The sequence below is a fragment of the Balaenoptera acutorostrata genome, chromosome 2 (genome assembly GCF_949987535.1).
Source record: "Balaenoptera acutorostrata chromosome 2, mBalAcu1.1, whole genome shotgun sequence".
Taxonomy (NCBI): Eukaryota; Metazoa; Chordata; class Mammalia; order Artiodactyla; family Balaenopteridae; genus Balaenoptera; species Balaenoptera acutorostrata.
Window position 1 is genome coordinate 101,859,677 of NC_080065.1, and position 18,707 is coordinate 101,878,383.

The 18,707-nt window shown below is 35.8% G+C and overlaps 2 protein-coding genes across 2 annotated transcripts in view; one reads left to right on the forward strand and one right to left on the reverse strand.

Annotated features, from left to right (window-relative positions):
* The window catches only part of DTWD2 (DTW domain containing 2), a 127,180-nt gene that overhangs the window by 90,208 nt on the left and 18,265 nt on the right, over positions 1-18,707 (reverse strand). Inside the window, exons 2-4 of the mRNA XM_007180968.3 lie at positions 12,085-12,175; positions 8,008-8,102; positions 4,915-5,107 (exon numbers count right to left, since the gene is read on the reverse strand). Coding sequence (XP_007181030.2) covers positions 4,915-5,107; positions 8,008-8,102; positions 12,085-12,175 — 379 coding nt within the window. The remainder of the gene's footprint in view (positions 1-4,914; positions 5,108-8,007; positions 8,103-12,084; positions 12,176-18,707) is intronic.
* LOC130706422 (ATP synthase subunit g, mitochondrial) lies at positions 3,259-3,710 on the forward strand. The gene has a single exon (XM_057538391.1). It carries the CDS (start codon positions 3,308-3,310, stop codon positions 3,617-3,619), a length of 312 nt encoding a protein of 103 aa, XP_057394374.1. The 5' UTR covers positions 3,259-3,307; the 3' UTR covers positions 3,620-3,710.

Consider the following 18,707-nt stretch of genomic DNA (forward strand, 5'->3'; position numbering starts at 1 on the left):
TAAAGATGCTACCAGAAAACTACTATAGCAGATCAATGAATTTGGTAAACTAGCAGGCTACAAAATTAATGCACAGAAATCTCTTGCATTCCTATACACTAATGAAAAATCTGAAAGAAAAATTAAGGAAACACTCCCATTTACTATTGCAACAAAAAGAATAAAATACCTAGGAATAAACCTACCTCAAGGAGACAAAAGACCTGTATGCAGAAAACTATAAAACAATGATGAAAGAAATTAAAGATGATACAAACAGATGGAGAAATATCCAAGGCTCTTGGATTGGAAGAACCAACATTATCAAAATGACTATACTACCCAAAGCAATCTACAGATTCAATGCAATGCCTATCAAACTCCCAATGGCACTTTTTACAGAACTAGAGCAAAAAATTTCACAATTTGTATGGAAACACAAAAGACCCCGAATAGCCAAAGCCATATTGAGAAAGAAAAACGGAGCTGGAGGAATCAGACTCCCTGACTTCAGACTATACTACAAAGCTACAGTAACCAAGACAGTATGATACTGGCACAAAAACAGAAATATAGATCAATGGAACAGGATAGAAAGCCCAGAGATAAACCCATGCACATATGGTCACCTTATCTTTGATAAAGGGGGCAAGAATATACAATGGAGAATATACAGTCTCTTCAATAAGTGGTGCTGGCAAAACTGGACAGCTACATGTAAAAGAATGAAATTAGAACACTCCCTAACACCATACACAAAAATCAACTCCAAGTGGATTAAAGACCTAAATGTAAGGCCAGACACTATCAAACTCTTAGAGGAAAACATAGGCAGAACACTCTATGACATAAATCACAGCAAGATCCTTTTTCACCCACTTCCTAGAAAAATGGAAATAAAAACAAAAACAAATGGGACCTAATGAAACTTAAAAGGTTTTGCACAGCAAAGGAAAACATAAACAAGATGAAAAGACAACCCTCAGAATGGGAGAAAATATTTGCAAATGAAGCAACTGACAAAGGATTAATCTCCAAAATTTACAAGCAGCTCATGCAGCTCAACATCAAAAAAACAAACAACCCAATCCAAACATGGGCAGAAGACCTAAATAGACATTTCTCCAAAGAAGATATACAGATTGCCAACAAACACATGAAAGGATGCTCAACATCACTAATCATTAGAGAAATGCAAATCAAAACTACAATGAGGTATCACCTCACACCAGTCAGAATGGCCATCATCAAAACTTCTACAAACAATAAATGCTGGAGAGGGTGTGGAGAAATGGGAACCCTCTTGCACTGTTGGTGGGAATGTAAAGCAATACAGTCACTATGGAGAACAGTATGGAGGTTCCTTAAAAAACTAAAAATAGAACTACCATAGGACCCAGCATTCCCACTACTGGGCATATACCCTGAGAAAACCATAATTCAAAAAGAGTCATGTACCACAATGCTCATTGCAACTCTATTTTCAATAGCCAGGACATGGAAGCAACCTAAGTGTTCATCGACAGATGAATCGATAAAGAAGATGTGGCACATATATACAATAGAATATTACTCAACCATAAAAAGAAATGAAATTGAGTCATTTGTAGTGAGGTGGATGGACCTAGAGACTGTCATACAGAGTGAAGTAAGTCAGAAAGAGAAAAATAAATATCGTATGCTAACACATATATATGGAATTCAAAAAAAAAATGGTTCTGAAGAACCTAGGGGCAGGACAGGAATAAAAACGCAGACGTAGAGAACGGACTTGAGGACACGGGGAGGGGAAAGGGTAAGCTGGGACAAAGTGAGAGAGTGGCATGGACATATACACACTACCAAATGTAAAATAGATAGCTAGTGGGAAGCAGCCGCATAGTACAAGGAGATCAGCTCGGTGCTTTGTGACCACCTAGAGGGGTGGGATAGGGAGGGTGGGAGGGAGACGCAAGAGGGAGGAGATATGGGAAAATATGTATATGTATAGCTGATTCACTTTGCTACAAAGCAGAAACTAACACACCATTGTAAAGCAATTACACTCCAATAAAATGTTAAAAAAAATACATAACACAAAAACTATTGAAAATGTAGAAGAAAAAAAAAAAGGGGGCTTCCCTGGTGGTGCAGTAGTTAAGAATCCACTTGCCAATGCAGGGGACACGGGTTCGAGCCCTGGTCCGGGAAGATCCTACATGCCGTGGAGCAACTAAGTCCAGGGACCACAACTACTGAGCCTGTGCTCTACAGCCCATAAGCCACAACTACTAAGCCCGCATGCCACAACTACTGAAGCTCCTGCACCTAGAGCCTGCACTCTGCAACAAGAGAAGCCACTGCAATGAGAAGCCCACGCACCGCAACAAAGAATACCCCCCACTCACCTCAACTAGAGAAAGCCCGCGCGCAGCAACGAAGACCCAATACAGCCAAACATAAATAAATAAAATAAATAAATTTGAAAAGAAGAAAATGTAGGAATAACTTCATTAAAAACACACAAATAGAAGCCTTCCATATACCTTTTTCAATATAAAATAGCCCAAGCATGCCAAAAATAAAAGCATAAAGTAAAACCGCAAATAACAAACTCTAAAAAAATGTAAACACTTTCATTGCTAAATAGAGAAGGTAAATTTTTTATATTCATAGAACATGCACAAAAATTTGCCATGTACTTACCCTCATAAAAATCATAAAATTATTCACAATATTGTTGGCAATGTTATTTTATCATGATCCAACAAAATAAGAAATAAAAATATTTACAAAAATGTTATAACACTTGAGAATTAAGAACTCTGATAATCCATGGGTAGAAAGAAATCAAAACAAATTACAAATTATATCAATGCTATAGATACAAAAACACATCAATCCAAAACTATAGGATACAATGACAATTATACTAAGAAGAAACATTACAGTCTTCTTTCCCTTTATTATTAAAGAAGAAACTCACTAATCTTAATAAAGAAACATAGTACTTGTAGCACAAATCTTACAAAATCAGAAAAAATAATTTAGCTGAAAAAGGTAAAATAAATTGATCAAGGTAAAAGTTCAAATTGATGAAGTAAGAATAAAGTTTAATAGCCATTAAAACAATCTAAAGGCTAATACTTCTAAAAGCTCAATAAACAGGGAAACCCCTCTTGAGTCTGTTCATGGGGAAAAAAAGTGTGTGGGTGTGTGTGTGTGTGTGTATGATTAGAAAAAAAAAAGGGAAACATCCAGAAGAAATTAAAATAAGTACTTAAGAATATATAGGGGAGGGTGACATTCAGCCGGCCAGTCGGGGCGACGGGCTTTCCGTCCTAGAACCATGGCCCAGTTTGTTCGTAACCTCGCGGAGAAGGCCCCGGCGCTGGTCAGCGCTGCTGTGACTTACTCGAAGCCTCGATTGGCCACATTTTGGCACTATGCCAAGGTTGAGCTGGTTCCTCCAACCCCTGCTGAGATCCCTACAGCTATTCAGAGCTTGAAAAAAATTATCAATAGTGCTCAAACTGGTAGCTTCAAACAGCTCACAGTTAAGGAAGCTCTACTGAATGGTTTGGTGGCCACTGAGGTGTGGATGTGGTTTTATGTTGGCGAGATCATAGGCAAGCGTGGCATCATTGGCTATAATGTTTGAAGACCAATCTTTGCTTTGTTATTTGGGTGTTCTTGGACCATGTGTGAGCAGACTGCTATTTGAATAAAATAAGACAATGTGTCAAAAAAAAAAAAAAAAAAAAGAATATATAGGTATATGGCAAACAATTTGTTAACCCAAGGGAAAGGAATAATTCTCCAGAAAAGATAAACTATTAAAAACTGAAGCAAATAGAAGTAGAAAGCTTGAATAATTTTCATAAAAGAGTTTGAAAGAAGGGTTTTAAAGTTACCATTTTTAAAGAGACCAGTATCAGGTGGCTTCACCATAGAGTTCCATGTAATTGTTAAGGAGCAAAACTATTTTTTTTTTCTTCATTCACAATTTTTATTTCTTGCAGTGAACTTTTTATATCTTCAAAGTCAATTTATCTTTAAAAAAATTAATACTTCTTATTCATTGTACAATCCATACCCCCTCCCCCAAGGAAAACAAATTCAGGAAGGAGTCATTTAGGGGGCAGTTGAAATAGGTACCATAGGTTCGTGACAAAGGCTTCCCAGCTCACCATCCTGTACATATACAACAAAATGGCAGCACCTCAAGTTCACCTAAATGAAGTTAGGTTAACTATTATTTAAACTATTCCAAGCCATAGAAAAATATTAAAATCTCTCCTACTTATTTGGTGAAGTTACCATTATCTTAGTACCCAAATATTATAATAAAAGTACATAAAATATATAAATTATAATTTAATGTCATTAAATAAAATATAAGCTTCTGTAATATATCAAAAGGATAGTACAATATGACCCAGTAGAGTTCATTCTAATAACACAAGAACAGTCCCACATTAGGAAATGTATCATCGTCAATTACATCAACAAATTGAAGGATAAACCATATGATTATAATGATGAATGACAAAAAAAGTATTTCATAAAAGCTCAGTCATGCCTAATAAGAACAAAGTAATTTAGTATCCCAAAAATATTTAAACATAACACTTCTTAACAAAAACATTAATACACATAGAAATAAATAATCCTTACACTGCTCTGATTAAATGTCTGAGAAACTTTTAATACAGCTAAATGCCTAAACTATGGTGAAATTTGATGGTAGTAATTGACAAAGAAGGACAAATTTGAAATTTTCTACTTACATATAAAACATACACACAAGCATATACATACCTCTGTACATACATTCACATATCTAAACACCATCAAAGTCATATATAAACGCATATGTGTGTCCTCTCACAGAAAATACATACTACATGTATAACTATACATTTGTATTTACTCTATGTTAAAATACTAGTTTACCTGTTTAGGCAGTCGGAACAAGGAATTCTTGTAGAAAATGTCCTTAGCCTGGCTCCACGTACCATCGATGATGATGATTGTGGAAGGATAAATAGGAGAATCTAATATAAATTCTTCCAAATTAGCAGCGTCAGCCCCTGGATATAATATTAATGTATCAGACTTCCGACAAACAGTTGAAAGTTCAGGATCTCTAAAAGTTTAAAATAAAAGTCTTTATTAGCCTGGGGTGGGGGTGAAGTTTTACTATTCTTATTGAACTTCATTCAAAAATACATGTCAAAGCATTTTGGCACTAGAGATATAATAAAGAATGACACAGCCTCTCTCTGCAAGCAACAAAACAAACTTGAGGGGGAAGGAGACAAGTTAAAAGTCCATTAAAGACAATAAATGGTGTGAACTTCAAACTATAATAATAAGTGGCATCTACAAAAATATACAGCCAATACCAGCTCTAACAACGTCCTTTTAGATTGGGATCAAGGTAAAGATAGGGGCTTTCGCCACTCATAATACACATTGTACTGAAGGTCCCAGTTACTACAGTAAGGCAAGAAAAAGAAATAAAAGGCATAAACATCAGAAAGGAAGAAATATAAATGACTCTATTTGCAGATAATGCTACTTACATAGAAAGTTCTAGGGAATCTACAAAACAATTTCTACAACTAACAAATAAATTTAGAATGTCATAGTATACAGGGTTAATATACAAAGTCCAACTGCTTTCTTATATACTAGTGGCAAAAAACTGAAAATAAGTATTTTTAAATTCCATTTACAAAGGATACTAAAAGTAGTAAGTCTCTTAATCATTCCCCCATGGTTACATCACATACTCTAACAAAAAACTAAATCAATCATTCAGGACTTCCCTGGTGGTGCAGTGGTTAAGAATCCACCTGCCACTACAGGCGACATGGGTTCGAGCCCTGGTCAGGGAAGGTCCCACATGCTGTGGAGAACTAAGCCCGTGCGCCACAACTACTGAGCCTGCACTCTAGAGCCCACGAGCCACAACTACTGACATCACGTGCCACAATTACTGAAGCCCGCACGCCTAGAGCCTGTGCTCTGCAACAAGAGAAGCCACTGCAGTGAGAAGCCTGCGCACCGCAACGAAGAGTAGCCCCCACTTGCCTCAACTAGAGAAAGCCCGCATGCAGCAACAAAGACCCAATGCAGCCAAAAATAAATAAATAAAATAAATAAATTTATGAAAAAAATAAATCAATCATTCAATTACCAGATTAATAAAGTCAGTAATCTTAACCAGCTTTGGTTTAAAATCCATAAGTGAATAATAATTTACTGAGTAAGCACTATATTTGGTACCATCAAAAATACTGAACTTAATATCATAGGCTCAAAATGGGATAGGCTATTTAGAAAAATATCAAGTTTCTCATCCCCACGCACATCTGTGGAAGGGTTAGATAGCCAAATGTCAGGGATGACTCAGATAGTTTCCACTTCTACCACCATAGATGCTCACCATTTTTGCAATAAAATAACCGAGATCCAAGCTGGCAGATTACATATCCACATCTATCCAAGAATTACAGAGAAACTATCATTATAAAGAGCCTCTGTGTGAAAGAAGTGTCACAGTGTAAATTATGTGGTTGCTCCCCATGTGAAGAGCTCTGGATGGTGCCTCCACTCCCAACGAAACGGCAGAATCTGCAACAGCAGCACCAAGCCCAGAGCAAAGCTCACCTCTGGGGGACAAGGCAATGCAAACTGTGCAAAAGAAAAATCTATATGAGAAAAGAATGCCTAACCAATAGTTTCAGAGAAAGGAAAAAATGATTTTATAAAGTTCTAACATGATGTTATTTTCGTAATATAAAGCTAAAATAATGAAGGAAAAAGTTTGGTCAATTCCTTGGGCTTGGTGCTGGCACTAGTCTTACTTAGCATTTTCATAAGTGAACTGAAAAAGAAATCTCCATATTTTCAAGAGAAATTAAATTTTGCATCTAAAAATATATTTAACTGTGTAGATAGGATCAAGGTAATTTGTGAAGGCTGTGAATAGGTAGAAAAGCAACAAATATGCTTCAAAGGTAAGAAACAACTTGTAGAAAAATGTCAATATACATCCAGCATATTATACATATTTATAATAATGGGTTCTGTAATACAGTGTAAAATAAGATCCAAGAATATTACAGAACTGTCTGTGAAGATATCAACTAACAAACTGCTGCACATACTGGGCCTCATCAAAAAAATATATATATTTTAAACACGACAAGAGAAGGCATTCTCTCATTTTTTTAAAATATGTATGTGCCTATAACTGGAACACTAAATATAGTCCTAGTCACTGTACCTTAGGAAAGCCTTCATGGGCTAGAAATGAATATATGTTTATGTAAATGTGTATCATATATAATTGTAAAAGAAAAAGAAAGAAAAACATTAACTAAATCTAATACAAGTATCCTAACATCCTGAAATAAGATATCTTAACAAAAATGAAATGAACAGGAAATATACATGCCTTTTAGGCTCAACATATATACCATGGAATTTAGATAATGCTATAATTTGTTTATTCCATTTTGGTCTGTTTTTGTTTATGTTTTGCTTATCTTGTATTATTTTGAGAGAAAAGGCAGAAATTAAATTTTTTAACCATTTCCAATGTACCATGTTCTAGGTCTAATAGATAACTTGAAGGAAACCATTTTTTTTTTTTTCGAGGTTTTTTTTTTTTTTTTTTTAATAATTCTACAGCATTTCTATTGATTGATTGGCTGTGTTGGGTCTTCGTTGGTGCACGCGGGCTTTCTCTAGTTGTGGCAAGTTGGGGCCACTCTTCATCGCGGTGCGCGGGCCTCTCACTAACACAGGCCTCTCTTGTTGGCGGAGCACAGGCTCCAGACGCGCAGGCTCAGTAGTTGTGGCTCACCGGCCTAGTTGCTCCGCGGCATGTGGGATCTTCCCAGACCAGGGCTCGAACCCGTGTCCCCTGCATCGGCAGGCAGACTCTCAACCACTGCGCCACCAGGGAAGCCCCTAAGGGAACCATTTTTAAAGTAAAAAAAGAATTTGTTTAAATTGCCCTAAAAGTTAATTTACCTTTCCTCACTGAAGCGACGACCAATCTTGACTTTACACTTATCTTGGGGGAGACAAGCTGCTAGCAGAGGAACTGTCCGCAACACCTTGTTTTCCTGTAATTAAAAAATTAGTTAGAATGTAGATTCTAATTAGATAAACACGCTTTTAAAACTTTTTGATGAACATCTGATTCACAGCATTATGTATAATTTTCACAAGTCTTTTACTACAGACCACAGTTTAATAAAAAGAGCTATAGTTTCTCTGACTTATCAGTATTAAATATAATACAAGTGTATATTTTTATTCGATTTGGGTGTGTTTACATGTTTACTGATTAAAAAGGATAACATTAATCTAAATAATAAAGATTATGAAAAATGTAAATTTGTGTTTAACTAAATTGAATCATTTATTCTGACAAACTTCTTATTTCACTAGTAATTACATTTTGTAGTATGTCAACTTGAAGATAACTGCCTAGATATTTATGCCCCAAAAGCAAGGAAGTGCTCAAAAATAACAAAACAATAGGGCATATCAAAGGGTCACAGAAGCCAATCTTAAAGAGCACCCAATGGAACAACTTGAGCAACAAAATAACAGTATTTGGATTATAACCCAAAGTATAAAATAAATACAGAGTCTAGACTGATATGAATAAATAAATGGGAGAGAAGTGACAAATCTTCCTCATAGAAGAATTCCAAGTAATAAACATAAACTCTCCCCTCTCCAGGAGGTGTAGTTTAATCTCTCCCTCCTACTTGAGTGTGGGCTGGATTTATGGCTTTCCTTCCAAGGAATAAAGTATGGAAAGAGAAAAAAGTTATAACTTCAGTGTGAAAAAAGCTGGTGACCATTTCTGTAAATTGCATTAACTATCATCATAGTTAATGTTCACCATAAATCAGTGGGTTTTTTTCAACGTCCTAACTTCCAGCACTAAAAACCACCTTTCTGGTTGCCACAAGAATTCCATTCTTAATCCTAGTAAAGTCAGGTGCTTAGCTATTCTGCTTTAGCCTCATACTCTTCTTGGTTATTTTGGTCTATAGTGCTCAGTCACTGCCTGGCTCTTCTCCACTGGCCCATCTGGGAATGTCATGCTTGATCAAATAAGTGACAGAGGCCCTCTCTAATCAGTTTACTTACATAGAGCCCAATGTTATCTTTACCAGTTTATATAATCCTGCATATATATATCCTCACAGTGAATAACTTGTGTCTGTAAAAAAGACAATGTACTAAAGGAATATCAAATATTACTTACTTTCCTTTAGGAATATCAGAGTTATTTAGCAAATTGATATACAAAATAATAAAGTTATATAAGAATTTATAAAAGTAATTTAAAATAAATTTATAATTACATTATTTACATTTAAACAGAAACCAAAAGTATCGTAGTAACAGTATTCAACAACCACAAACACACACATAGATATACCCTCAGGGACATTTTTGTGTTTACCTCTTTCACCCCTGGGTCTTGGAAGTATTGATTAAAATAACATGTAAACGGTAAATTTACAGATGCTGAGAGTAGTTAAGCTGATCTACCTAATAAAAAGTTCAAAAAGGAAACAGAAGAGTCAGAATTTGCTGGGATTTTAACTAAAAAGAACATGTAGCAGGCTGGCACTCTGAGGAAGCCTGAAAACAGCAATTTGGAGCAGCTCCTATGATGAATGGGACTAGCAGGAAATAGGCGAGAGGGAAGTTTCAGGACATTTTCCAGTGTCTCATACTGTTTTCTTCCCTCCTTACCATCACTATTGAGACTTCGACACATAATTAAATCACTTTCCAAACTTTTGTCAAAGTAACACATGTATAATAGTCAAATTAAATGGTGCCTAAAGATTTGTAATGTTCCCAGATACACTCCCCAATACTATTTCCTAGAGGCAATCACTTTAACTCTTCTAGCTATTTCTTCCAGTAGTTATGTCCATATTTCTATATATGTCTTGCTATTTCTTATCAATTTTAGATATTATCTACAAACTACCATTTATTATCATCATAATAGCTAACTTTAACGTATATAATTCTAAGTGCATTTTATATATTATTCATTTACTATGCACCACAAACAAGTAATGAAGTATATTTTTTATCACGTCCATTTCACTAATGACAAAACTGAAGCACAGAGAGGTTAATTATCTTGCCCAGGGTTACAGAGTTTACAGAGCTTTTAAGGATTTAAACTCCTGAGCCTTACTCTTAACTACAGCATTCTATAACTACTGCCTCTCGTAATAAATGAAAATTTAGCTTTCTTACAACACTCCTTACCCTTACATCTTCTAATATTTTTAGTTAAATCAATAAACGGTATTTACATCATTAATGCCTACATATATGTTGTTCACAAAAGGCCAAGCAATTTAACACAACGTTTCTTTCTTGTAAAGTTTTTTGTTATTCTTGAGATAACTGTTTTGTTTTTATCCTTAAGTAATTTTCTATATGCATATACCTACTCTTTGAAATGCTCCATCATATCACCTCCATTTCATCCACTCCATCAAGTCTTCTTTTCTCAAAGCCCCCTCCTAGAGCCTATCCAAATGGTTTTCAATCACTTTTTAGGGGAAGTCATCAAATTGGCCTATTCTTTTATTGAAAACAGTATGCTGAGAATAAGCACAAGGCAGCCAAGTATGACTGACTTAGATTAAGATTGTAAAGTTCCTTGGAACTTTAAGGAAAAACAATATGGATGTACTTGTACATACATAAAATACATTTATAGCACACACAATTATGGATGAATCATCTAAACTGTGAATTAACTATGAAGGAAGGAAGGAAGGGAAGGAGGGAGAGGAGGAGAAAGTGGGGGAGGGGATGTGGAGGACAAGAGAGGAATGAAGGAAAAAAGGAACAAATAAGAGATATGAAAACATTAAAACTGCCACAAATCAATGAAAACACCTACATTTTAAAAGCCATCTTATGTCTGGAACCATACAACAATGAAAAGGCACCATACTATGTATATGGCAAAATGAAAACAGCATTCATCATCAAAAGTCAAGTTCTAGCCACAACTGTTATGGCCAGTAAGCTATCATTTTATGTAAATTTGAGCTGCACAGTGTTGTAAGTTTAAACGCAGTAAAATAATGCTAGTGATTAAAGTGTCACAATCCTGACAAAAGCATGTTGTTAACACTGAAAAAAAAAGGTTGCCCAACAAATGAAATATTTAACAATTTGCAATAAAAGAATAATTGCTTCATCATTTGGAAAAGGAAAGTGACAGATTAATATCCTTTAATGTCTTTGTTAAAGTCTTTAAGTGGTATACACCTCAGAAATTTAAGAAAAAAATTATTCCCCCTTCGAAAGCCTGGAAGAGTTTTAACTTCAGTTTACACTAAACCCATTTTTGTACCATGCATCAACTAGTTTGGTATTGATGATAATTTCTGGTTTTCTATGATCTCCTTCCCTCCTCTCTTCATTACTGCAGTTAATCAAGAGTTACTAACATATGTACACACTAGCACATGCATAATTCTCACCAACATATGAAATTATTAACTAAGTCTTTCTATACAACACGTATACATATTTTATATATTTATTTTTATATATACATGTAAAATATACATATTTGTTCTATTCACTTAAAGAAGTAAAAAATTTATTTTACGCATTCATTTTATAACACTAAAATGCTGAGCGTTACCTCTGCCCTAACAAGAAAAGACATCAAAGGATACAAGCTATGACCAAAATTTAAAAAGCAATAATTTCTTAGCTCTCTACTCACAAAATCTCTTTTTTTCCTCCATACAAAATTGTTGGAGTTCTAAATTTCTATATATTCAATATTCATTATACAATTCAATAATGTACTTTTTATGAAATAACACATTTTTTGTCTGTCTATAAAGCATATGATACTATACTATCATATAATATATAAAAGAAACTATTTTTTCCCAAAGAGAAAGCATTTATCATCAATTTATTTTCAAAAATGCTGAAGAGCTGAAAGGGATTAGTATGTTCATCCATATGCTCCCTCTTGTGTCCTAATATTTATCTGAAATTGTGCATTTTATGACATCTTACCTCTGCTGGATGCTGAATTATGTACAAGTGGGTAGAGATGTGTAGAGGATGCACTGGTAGAAATGGACACAAACACACTTTCTGAGGTCGGCTAAAGGGCAGAAAAAAAATGAAAACCTGTAGGTCTAAAATAAAATTATATAACAATAACCTAAAATTTGAACATAATCTCACTTCATTATATAGATTTGCTAAAGCTGCCTTCTTTTAAAATGATACCAAGAATGAATTTAATCAATCATATTTTCAATATGAGAATTTGAAAAAAGACTCAAGTAAATTTTTTACCATCCATATAGATCAAAGTACCTCAAAAGATCTTGCCTTAATTATCTTCAATGGAAGAATACTCATAAGTCACCACCATTGTCTTTTTATTCATGAAGAAATACTTCTAATAATTTGCATTCCAAATCAAGAACAGATCTCATGTCAAAGAGAAACCTGGCAACTGATCTAAATCATCTGAAGTTGGAGGGAACAAAATGATGATAAAATATTAGAATATAATTACCACCTAGAAGAGAGTTCTAATCAAACTTAGCCATCAGTCAACATGGAGAGCTTACCAATTGTGAGAAGAAACCCAAACAGGCCACCAAAGTATTTTTGGCTAGAATTATATCCACAGAACGCCAGTCTATCCATTTGTTTTCCCTTTTGTTATTGTTTACTTTGTTGTTTTTGTTTTACTTACTTTTTAGTGCTTTACTATTGTTTCAAAAATACTTATTACAAAATTCAGATGGAATAAAAGGGTATACTCCCCATCTCAGTCCTCCAGCCTGGTGCATTCTCTTCCCTAAGGACAACCAGTGATTAGTTTCTTGTGTGTCCTTCCAAAGGTATTGAAGGAATATACATGGATAGTTTACCATTATATCCTATATTTAATATGTGTGTTTATAATATGAAATTCAACAAACGGCCAGATACAGTATATGATGGAAGTAAATTTTCACAGTGGATCACTATTATAGGCAGATGTTACATGCCATTACAACAATATACAAGTGAATGTTATATTAAAGGGAATTCCCAACAGCATACTTACTACTAGAAAACTGATCGCTATCAACTGTTTCCTCAATTTTACTTATGTTGAGTTATAGCCTAAGGTAAGAAATACTTATATTAATAAAACACAGCGTGAGTAAATTGGTTCAATTATATCTACCACCTCATTCTGCAAGAAACTGTCAAACCTTTGTTCCTGCTGAAGAAATCATCTAGATAATATCTTATGCAGAGGTAGAAATGTATTGTACAACATGACCCCACTTCCCCTCTCCACCACTGAACCCAGAGTGGATGATTAACCAAAGGAAAATCAATATACTTGCTTTCCAGTGATGTCTGAAATGATTCCGTGTGACTACTTAGTCCTACAATGGGTTCCTTCTCAGGAATGTGAGCAGATTTATAGGAATGGAGAGTCTTTCAGTGGTCCCAAGAAGACCACTTAAACATAAGTAAACACAGGAGCAGTGACTGATGGGGCTACGTATACTGACAAACAGATCAAGGGCTGCAATTAGAAAGGATTTCCCATTCAACAGGAGGAGGAAGAGAATAAGATACATTAGAATTCTAAAAGTTTAAGTTTCTGATTTTTTTTATAAAGATTTTTTTGATGTGGACCATTTTTTTAAAGTCTTTATTGAATTTGTTACAACACTGCTTCTGCTTTATGTTCTGGTCCCTTGGCCCCGAGGCATGTGGGATCTTAGCTCCCCAACCAGGGATTGAACCCACAACCCCTGCATTGGGAGGCAAAGTCTTAACCACTGGACTGTCAGGGAAGTCCCTAAGTTTCTGATTTTTTTTATATGAAACTCTGCATATGACTGCAATGCATGATCAGATGTCAGTAAAATTCTTTTATAAAATGTAATTTAAGATCAGATGAAGCCATTTTTAAAAAATCAGAATTTAACTGGATATCAACTTACATATTTATAAATTATATGATTCTAAGAATATGAAAGATTGCAAAAATGTCATATGTTTTATGTAGGAAGCATCTACGTATCAGCAGGGCCAAAGAACTGCAAAACCCAACAAGTAAACAAGCTGAGTGAAAGCTGTAGATTTCTGTGGGGAGCAGAAAACTTGGTAAAATAAACACTAAAAATAACATCTTTAGCTCATGACATATACAGTAATTATAAAAGTCCTTAGTATGACAGGATAGTGCAAAGAACTGCTTTAGCTATTGATAGCTCTGGGTTTCATGTCTGACCAAAACCTCTGTTCATGGGGGGAAAAAAAGTTACCTGGGATAGTAATTTCTTTACTGGAAGGACATGTTTGATCTTTAGGAAGATTTAGAATTAAGTAGTTTGGAGAGTTCCGCTTCCAGGATAACAAGGAAAGTTGCTTCAGAGACCCACTCTCCAGTGAAACAAGCAAAACTGACAAATACTGTTTTAAAAAACAACCATTTAAAGTCTCTGGCGGGACTTCCCTGGTGGACAAGTGGTAAAGAAGCCGCCTTCCAATGCAGGGGACGCGGGTTCGATCCCTTGTCAGGGAACTAAGATCCCACATGCCACGGGGCAACTAAGCCCGCATGCCACAACTACTGAGCTCGTGCGCCTCAACTACAGGGCCTGCGTGCCACAAACCACAGAGCCCATGCACTCTGGAACCCGTGTGCCACAACTTGAGAAGAGAAAACCCACACGCCACAACTAGAGAGAAGCCCACGCACCACAACAAGAAACCCGCACGCCACAACAAAGAGCCCGCACGCCACAAACAAAAGATTCCACGTGCCTCAACGAAGTTCCCACGTGCTGCAACTAAGACCCAGCACAGCCAAAAATAAATAAAATAAACAAATAAATAATAAATAAATCTTTTTTTAAAAACTTAAAAAAATAAATAAAGTCTCTGGAAATTGTCCTAAGGGCATATTCAAATGAAGAAACATTATTCAAGAAAATCTATGAAAACTTGGTATTGGGATAGTTTGTGGCATTTGAGCCATAACCCATTTACTACCTTGCCCCAGTTTAGGTTGACAGAAACTCCACTCCAGGTAAGTGTGGCCAAGAGAACAGAGCTTCCTCTCAGCTTTCAATCAAGACTTACCATATGTCACAGAGAAAGGTAGACCATCAGCATTTCTCATCCCTCCAACTCCAAATTGAAGAAAATAAATTCCTGGTGAGTGTGGCCAACAGAGCAGTCTCCCTTCCTCCACCCAGCCTCCACTTAAAAAACAGAAGCTTTACCACAGTGCAGTAGGCTGAAAATGCTGGGACCCCAACTGTTCTCACCCCAGTTCACTTGTAGGACAGAAGTTCTACACCAGAAGCAGCAAGTCAGAGGCTACTGACCAGCCCTGTGCCCAGAACAGTGGCTCAGAGAATCCACCCTAGAGGAGAGGCAGACTATAAGAAAAGAGAGCTCTGGGCTTCCCTGGTGGCGCAGTGGTTGAGAATCTGCCTGCTAATGCAGGGGACACGGGTTCGTGCCCCGGTCTGGGAAGATCCCACATGCCGCGGAGCGGCTGGGCCCGTGAGCCACAACTACTGAGCCTGCACGTCTGGAGCCTGTGCTCCACAACAAGAGAGGCCGCGATAGTGAGAGGCCCGTGCACCGCGATGAAGAGTGGCCCCCGCTTGCCACAACTAAGAGAAAGCCCTCGCACAGAAACGAAGACCTAACACAGCCAAAAATAAATAAATAAATTAATTAATTAAAAAAAAAAAAAAAAAAAGAATCTTATAAAAAAAAAAAAAAGAAAAGAGAGCTCTGAAGCTCTCCCCAAAGTAACTGACTTTATTTGAAATGGAGTGTGAGAAGTTCAAGCCTAAGGGTGCTCTCAAAAACAATAACTCTTCTTAATTAAGAGCAACAGCTAAATCATAGGCCAGCTAGTTTATCAGAAAGAACCATGGAAAGAGACAGCTAAGAAGAACACACATGCAGTCAGAAAAAAACTCAGAGTGGCCTCAAAAACTACCCCTCTCCAAATTTAACTGGATCAGACTGCTGAGCAATTTATTCTCCAGGGCACTGTATCGAAATGGTAAAATGATCAACTGATAATTAGTGGAGCCTAATGGACAGGATGCAATACCAAAAGAAGAAGGCAGCTTTAAAGAAAGATGTTGTAAAGAGATACTCAAAGATAATCTGCTAAAATCATTGTAATACTGGTGGTGTTTGCACAACTTTGCTAATATAACAGAAAACCTCTAAATTATACACTTTAGTAGGATAAATGCCATGGTCTGTGAATCGTATCTTAATAAAGCTGGTTTTTTTTTAAATATAAAAATGCAATGAAAAAAGAATGTTCAACCTAATTAGTAAGAAAGAGGCATTTTACCACTATTTGACATCATGTTATGTTAAGGTTGGTTTCCTTCTCTACAATGTAAGCTACCTAAGAGCAAGGACTTGACCTACTTTTTTCACTTTTATATCCCAGCACCTAGCATAGTAAGCTATCAATAAATACTGTTGAATACATGAGGGAATACCTTTGCATTCCCTCTTACCTCAACCTTGAAATTCCTTTCTCCTCCTACACAATTTCTTATTCTATCCTTTCATTTTCTTACATATCAAATACTGATCTCTCCCTCACTTCCTCTCTAGTACTAAAGCAATTCGTTTGTATTATAAATGAAATTCAGAGTCTCAGATCTTCCTTTGACATTTTTGTTGTTTTGTTTCCTTTTGGCCGCAACATCCAGCTTGCAGGATCTTAGTCCCCAAACCAGGGATCGAACCTGGGCCCTGGCAGTGAAAGCTCCAAGTCCTAACCACTGGACCACTAGGGAATTCCCTCAGATCTTCCTTTGTTATCATTTGTGATCTTTCTGGTAAGCAATACCATATAGGGGGCCAAAATATTTACTGAAGAAAATATTTAGTTAAAAAAAAAAAACAGCTAAGTATTTATGTACAAACACTGTAACTGTGATTTAAGCTAAACCTAATTGTTTTGGTTTATGCTTTAACATGCTAATAAAATATCATTACCCATTTATTTTAAAGCATGTCCCCTTTATTAACCTTATTAATTAATTAAGAATTTTGCTTATTTATTATTAACAGCAATTTTTCTCATACTTTCCTACTCCACAATTGTCTGCATGTACTATGCTGGTGACTAGCTATCCAAATGTTAAACCATCTCTTACCAAACTAGTGAATAAGTGCAGAGAAATTGCTCTCCTCAATTTAAAATCTTTTTCCAAAAGAATAAAATACCTAGGAATAAACTTAACTAAGGAGGTGAAAGATCTGTATATTGAAAACTACAAGACATTAATGAAAGGAAATGCAGAACACACAAATAAATGGAAAGATATTCTGTACTCGTGGATTGGAAGAATTAACATTTTTTAAATGTCCATACTACCCAAAGCAATCTATAGATTCAATGCAAACCCTATCAAAATTCCAAGGACATTTTTCACAGGAATAGGACAAAAATTCCTTAAATTTGTATGGAACCATTAAACCAAACAGCCAAAGCAATGTTGAAAAAGACAAATAAAGCTAGAGGCCTTGTGTCCCTTGATTTCAAACTATACTAACAAAACCCTAGTATTTAAACAGTATTATACTGACATAAAAACAAACATAGATCAACAGGACAGAACACAGAGCCTAGAAATATACCCATGTATGTATGGTGAATTAATTAACAACAAAGGAGCCAAGAATATACAATGGGGAAAGGAAAGTCTCTTCTAAATGGTGTTAGGAAAGTTGGACATACAGATGAATGAAAATGGACTACTATCTTATACCATACACAAAAATCAACTCAAAATGGTTTAAAGACTTGAGTGTAAGGCTGGAAACCATAAAACTCCTAGAAGAAAATATAGGCAGTAAGCTCCTTGACTTAGGTCTTGGTAATGATTTTTTTTAATCTGACACCAAAAGCAAAAGCAAAAGCAGAAATAAACAAGTGGGACTACATCAAACTAAAAAGCTTCTGCACAGAAACAGAAACTATCAACAAAATGAAATGACAACCGACAGACTGGGAGAAAATATTTGAAAATCATATATCTCATAAGGGGATATAAAGAGCTCATACAACTCAAGAGTAAAAAAAAAAAAAAAAAATCCAATTGAAAAATGGGCATAAAATCTGAACAGACATTTTTCTAAAGAAGATATACAGATGGCCAACAGGTACATGAAAAGATGCTCTACATCATTAATCATCAGGGAAATGCAAACCAAAACCACAATGAGATATCACCTCACATCTGTTAGAATGGCTACTGTCAAAGAGAATAGCAATAAATGCTGGAGAAGGTGTAGAGATAAGGGAACCCTCCTACACTGTTAGTGCAAATATAAATTGGTGCAACCACTATGGAAAACAGTATGGAGATTCCTTAAAAAATTAAAAATAGAACCACTATATGATCCAGCAATTCCCTTTCTGGATATTTATCTAAAGAAAATGAAAACACTAAATCAAAAAGATATCTGTGCTTCCCTGGTGGCACAGTGGTTGAGAATCTGCCTGCCAATGCAGGGGACACGGGTTCGAGCCCTGGTCTGGGAAGATTCCACATGCCGTGGAGCAACTAGGCCCGTGAGCCACAACTACTGAGCCTGTGCGTCTGGAGCCTGTG